The sequence below is a fragment of the Triticum aestivum genome, chromosome 1D (genome assembly GCF_018294505.1).
Source record: "Triticum aestivum cultivar Chinese Spring chromosome 1D, IWGSC CS RefSeq v2.1, whole genome shotgun sequence".
Taxonomy (NCBI): Eukaryota; Viridiplantae; Streptophyta; class Magnoliopsida; order Poales; family Poaceae; genus Triticum; species Triticum aestivum.
The window spans coordinates 384,404,235-384,410,178 of NC_057796.1; the positions used below are offsets into that span (position 1 = coordinate 384,404,235).

The window sequence follows — 5,944 nt, forward strand, 5'->3', positions numbered from 1 at the left end:
CAACGTATTGCACCATGGTTGCAGGGCCAAACGCATCATGAATGTCGCACACCCTAATCTGCATCGACAGCCCCTGGTGCACCGTATGGTATCACTAGCGGTGTCTGGGGTCAAGGGTGTAGATGAGCGGGGCGAGCTCTGCAATGGTCTTCCCATCCACCCAAGCAACGACCAGAAGCAGTAAGAGTGGTTGTCGTGCAACATCCATGAGGTAGAAGCCTGGAAGATGTACAGGGCCTCCGGATCGTAGGGAAGGTGAAGATCGCTCCAGGGGCGGTTGGGTTCGGTGCGATGTAACCGATGCCATCGAGTACGCAATGTGATGCCCGAGCGCTTCAAATCCTGAATGCCAAGGCCGCTAGGGTAGGTAGGCAGGCATACACGAGCCCTGCTGACACGACATTGGCCTTCTTGCACGTCTTTGTGGCCGATCCAGAGAAAACCTCGAATAATCTGATTGACCTTGACGATGATAGTTTTTGTAAGCGCTTCATTGAGCTTACAAAATCCCTGCCCATTGAGAGAATAGAGCTTGACAAAGACATCACAAATGTCGTGCTTCATGGTCTCCCAAGTGCTCCGGAGAAACTCGGAGGTAAAACCATCTGGTTCGGGTGCCTTGCCCACATGCAAACTCCTGATGGCTCTCCAAATCTCGTCCTTGAAAAATGGCTCCTCGAGGCCGGGCAACTCTAAAGGTCCAGTGTGCACCGAAGCAAGGTTGATGGAGCAAGAGCGCTCCTCTGTGGTGCCAGGGATGGTGGTGCAGTGGTTGAAAGCCGCCTCGGCCATGCCTGCCTGGTCGGACACCGAGCCGTCCCCAACCTTAAGCTCGAGGATATGGTTCTTCTACTTCCACACACATGAATGCGGAAGAAGTGTGGCTCGACATCATCATATTGTAAGCATGTGAAGCACACACGCTGCCTCACGACTACTCGAGCGAGGCAAGCCCCATATAGGCGCCATTAAGCTTGCGCCGAAGCCAAGCCTTGGGCCGTGAAATAGGCTTCAAATCTTGTGCCTGATCAAATCACGCGATAAGCTCGTGGGCGACAAGCAGTTGTCGTGAGATGTTGCCGACAACACGAGCACTCCAGCTTTGGAGTTTGTGCACCATAGCCTTGAAGTGCGCGGCGATCCGCTGGAAAGGGTCCGGGTCACGATAAGCAGAATGCAATGCCTATAGATATCCATCCGTACGAGGCAAAAAAATGCTTGAGGTGGAAATGCTTGGCTCCGGGGGAGCGAGCTGTGCTATCCATGAGAGGGCAGTGATAGAGGCGGCGGATGACAATGGAGCATGCGGTGCAGTTGCAAGGTAGACCATCCAGAGGAGAAAAATATGAGGTCAATACGCAAGCGGGTGGGTGAGTCGCTTTCGCTTGACCAGGTATACTGACTCCCAACGTCTTGTAGCTGCTCATCAACAAGGAAGCGGCGGAATCTGGGGTTATTTTGCTAAAGCCCTAAAGCACCACTTTGTTTTCAGTTGCGTTCTTGGGTTTCCTGGGTTGAAAACAAGATCCCATTTTATTATCTTTCGACCAGATCATGAATGGCCAACCTAAAAGTAATATTTTGTTACCATGTAATAATCTTATAACTAAATGGCTATAACAAGTCTATAACCTTATAAACAAGTGACTAACCGGACAACTGGTGACGGGAAAAATTCGTCGAAACATATCAACGACATCAGACTATAGTTTTTCGAAGAACTTGACACAACAATACCAAGGTGGAAATGGAACGTCACTGAGTGCATGGTCTGAGAGATCAACGGTTTTGAAAATTCAAAACCTAGAGACTTTTTTTTTTGAAACAAGGCAAACGATTTGCCTTTTTCATCAATTAAGAAGAAGTTAGACATAGTTCCACCAAGTGGAAGAGTACAAATCACTCTCCCGGCATTGCATTACTCAAATACTTCACACCCGCACGAGCCCAAAGAGAGGCTTCATCCTTAATCTTGGTAATAATGACGGTAGTAGTGGCGGCTATGTTGCGGAAGTTCCTCGCGTTGCGCTCGTCCCACCAAACTTCCACCGAGGGCGCAAGTCTCCAATCCGTCGGGTCGACGTCGCGAAGGCCAAACCAATTCTTAATCTCCGTCCACACTCTCATTGTGAACCGACATTGAAAGAGGAGATGAGGCACCGTCTCTTGAACCTGTTTGCAAAGAGGGCAAAGGTTGCAGTTAGGCCATCCCCGACGTTGCAACCTATCGGCGGTCCACACCCTATTCTGGATAATCAACCAAGCAAAAAATTTGCATTTTTGGGGGGCCAAGCTTTGCACTACAAGGGTGCTCCACAAGATTTGCATGTGCAGTGGACTGTTCCCTGGGTGGATTTGGCGTCACCAACAGTGTCTGCCCAAGTGGAGATGGACAATTCAATATTTCTCCCGCTATGATTGACGCTTAAGCCAAGCTGACTAGTCATGGAGAGCTAGCTACTTGCACGCCAGGACTTGTTAGCTGGCGCATGCGTGGAGCCTTCTTCCTTGCCCAGATCGCTCATACGCCGTTGAAAGCTGCTGCTATCCACCATATCTTGAAATTATGCTCATCCATGTCGACCCGATCAGCTGCAACGTCGCATTTCTAGCTGCGAATTCGTCAACATATAGTCCACGTACCCCATCGGATTATCTTGTGCCCAACCACCAGCGGACCCAGCTAATCAAGCCGCCAGTGCATATTTAGGGTGAGCAGAGCGGCGTGTCTTGTGATCCTCACACAGAGGCCAGCTCCAGCCTCCAGCTCGATCGACCGCCATGACGAACGGGTACCTGTTCCGGGAGTACCTCGGCGCGCAGTCCACGGGCGTCCGGTTCTCCGACGTGCCCGTCAACCCCGGCGTCAGCTTCCACTACATCCTCGCCTTCGCCATCGACTACACGCCGGTGGCCCAGCAGCCCACGCCGGCGCCGACCAACGGCGTTTTCAGCGCGTTCTGGGACACGGCGAACCTCTCCCGCGCCGACGTGGCCGCCATCAAGGCCGCGCACCCGAACGTGAGCGTCATGGCCGGCCTCGGCGGCGACAGCGTGCTGGACATCGTCAAGGTCTCCTTCGCGCCCACCTCCGTGGACTCGTGGGTGGCCAACGCCGTGGCGTCGCTCTCGCGCCTCATCAACGAGTACGGCCTCGACGGGGTGGACGTCGACTACGAGCGCTTCGCCGCCGGCGTCTCCATCGACACCTTCGTGGAGTGCGTCGGCCGGCTGCTCACCCGGCTCAAGGCCGCCTTCCCCAACATCACCACCTCCATCGCGCCCTTCGAGGACGACACCGTGCAGAGGTACTACCGGGCGCTGTGGAGCAAGTACTCCCGGGTCATCGACTACGTCAACTTCCAGTTCTACGGCTACGGCGCCAACACCGACGTCCCGACCTACGTCATGTTCTACGACCGCCAGACGGGCTTCTACCCCGGCGCCAAGGTGCTCGCCAGCCTGCAGACCGGCAAGACCACCGAGGAGCTCGGCCTGCTCTCGCCGGACCAGGGCATCGCCGCCGCCAAGGAGCTGCTGCGGCAGAACAAGCTGCCGGGCTTCTTCATCTGGTCCGCGGACAGCTCCAAGCAGAGCACCTACAAGTTTACCTATGAGACCAGGGCGCAGGAGATCGTCGCCAACCATTGATCTCCGAACGGACGGTATACACCGTACTACTACTATCAATAAGAGTTATTAGGATTGCCAAGAGCCGTAGAATAAGTGCGCGCGTGCAATCTTTAAATCATTCATACTTGTTTGCAAAACTACTGTATGAGAGTGGTGTGACGACCGTAAGAATAAAGTGGATGGTTCTGGAATGAAGTGAAGCACCGTTCGTCCATCACCTTCCTCTTCTCCCGTCCCCTCCATGTTCGGCTGTCGACCATCCTGCCACGCCCCAATCACCTCTTCGGATGGTTTTAACTTTCGGTGATATAACGATGAAATTCACTGAATTTCACCAAAAATATTTCAGCAATTTCTGTAGTAAACTTGAATTCAAATAATTTTCAAAACGTGTTTTATTTTATTTTTCAAAAAATTGATTGAATTCAATTGAATTTTTTGGTCCTGGGCCGAAATGCAAACCAAAATCACCGAAATTCAATCAACTTTCTGTTGTTGATGAAATATATCTGAAACTGGAAGTGAAAATGTGACGCCCCGAGACCGACGCTCCAGACGCCTTCCATGTTTTTCGTTATCGTCGCGTGTATTTATTTGTTTGTTGCATTCATCATCGCATTGCATCCGCATGTTTTCATAAAACTTGTAGTTGCTCGTAGTTGCCGCGTTCCCCTTGCCTTCGTTGACCGTTACAGGACCAACTAGATTTTGTTTCCCTCTTGCCTGGCTTCCTAACCTCTCTGCACATCCCGCAAACCCCTCGCAACCATGTCCGAATCTCCCCCGAACCCGACCCGGCCAGTCATCACCGTTGGATCCGGATCAACCTCAAACATCCCTAAAACATCTTCGGTTTCTCTTTTGGCCTACCTAACCAGTTCATCTTCGACCGTCCGATTTTGATCGGATGATCCAAAATGCTCCCTCATATATATATAGCAGTCCACCCCTAGTCCAACCCTAAAATCTAGCTCCCTTGTCCCATCACCCGCCGCCACCTTCCAAATCCTCCTCGGGATCTCTCCAGATCCACCCACCTACCTCCATCGTTTTCCCCAATGGCCCAACCAGCGCCCCGCTTGTTCGATCCGGAGGAGAGGAGCTCCTCCGTGCCCCACCTCGCCTCAATCCAGCAGCACGACAGCTCCCCAGCGCCCGCAACCCTCCTCCTCACTCGATCCTGAGCGGGGGAGTACCCTGACGGCTCGTCCCCGCGCAGCCCGCGAGGCACCGGCCTCCTCAGCTCCTCCGGCCCTTCTGCAGTTCGTCGCCGCCGGTGCACTCAGCCACCTGGACTGCGCCCCGTCTTCCCCGTCGACCAGGACCGGCCTCGACCCTCTCTCTCCCTTCGTTCTCCTCCTCCTGTCGTTTCCCTCTCTCCCTGTCGCTCAAACTTTCTGTCTTTTGAACAGAGGACGTGTGCCGCCTCCTTCAGCGCCGCCCATGGCCTCGTCTTCGGCCAGTACGAGCCGTCCCCGACATCCTCCTCGTCGCCCACGCCATCGCCTTGCTCCGCCCTCGCCGTCGTCCCGCCGGTGAGCAGCACCAGCAGGTCGTCCTCGCCGCACCTGCTCCCTTCCCCTTTCTCTTCTTTGCTGAAGCTTTCGCGCTCTCACACGACTCTCTCTCTCGCTGTCCTCTGTTACAGCTCCCGGATCCGCACCTTCCTTCGTTCCCTGCACCGCCGCGTCGCTGGAGCAGGAGCTCCATCCGCCACCGCGCCCTGCATCGCCTAAAGCCGCCCCGCGTCTCGCCTCCTCCGTTTGCTTCCTCTGCATTGAGCGAGGCCAGGCAACCGCGCCCGCGTTGACTTCTCGTCGTGAGGCTCCAGTCGGCCTCGTCCCGATCTCCAGGCCCACATCTGCCAGCCCGCGTCCAGCCTCCCCACCGAGCCGGCCCATGAGGCCTGGTGAGCCTCAGATCCAGCGCCCTCACCCTGTGCACTCATGGGCCAGCTAGATTCGGCCCGATGTGGTTTTTTTCCCCTGCTGCGGATTTGTCTAATTTCCAGAGAAACATGTTTTGCAGAAAACCCCCTAGACATCATGCATATAATAACTCCACAACAGTGCATCGGTTTAAAATGATTTAAACATGTAAATTGCTTAGAATTTCATCAAGTTTCAAAATATGCAACTTTCATCCATGTTTAAAATGCTGTTTGATTAAATTTGCTCAAATGCCATGTTAAAATGATTTATTTCATAACTAATTAACCGTACTATGAATTTAATAAATTTTATATGTAAATGGGGTAGAAAAATGCATAGATTAACGTAGCGCACTTTATTTTGCTATTTGACAACATTAA

General features: G+C 53.2%; 1 protein-coding gene across 1 annotated transcript; it reads left to right on the forward strand.

The window, feature by feature from the left end:
- The first annotated feature begins 2,671 nt into the window (after window positions 1-2,671).
- LOC123182265 (chitinase 1) lies at window positions 2,672-3,828 on the forward strand. Its single transcript, XM_044594774.1, has one exon. It carries the CDS (start codon window positions 2,782-2,784, stop codon window positions 3,649-3,651), a length of 870 nt encoding a protein of 289 aa, XP_044450709.1. The 5' UTR covers window positions 2,672-2,781; the 3' UTR covers window positions 3,652-3,828.
- Window positions 3,829-5,944: the final 2,116 nt, after the last annotated feature.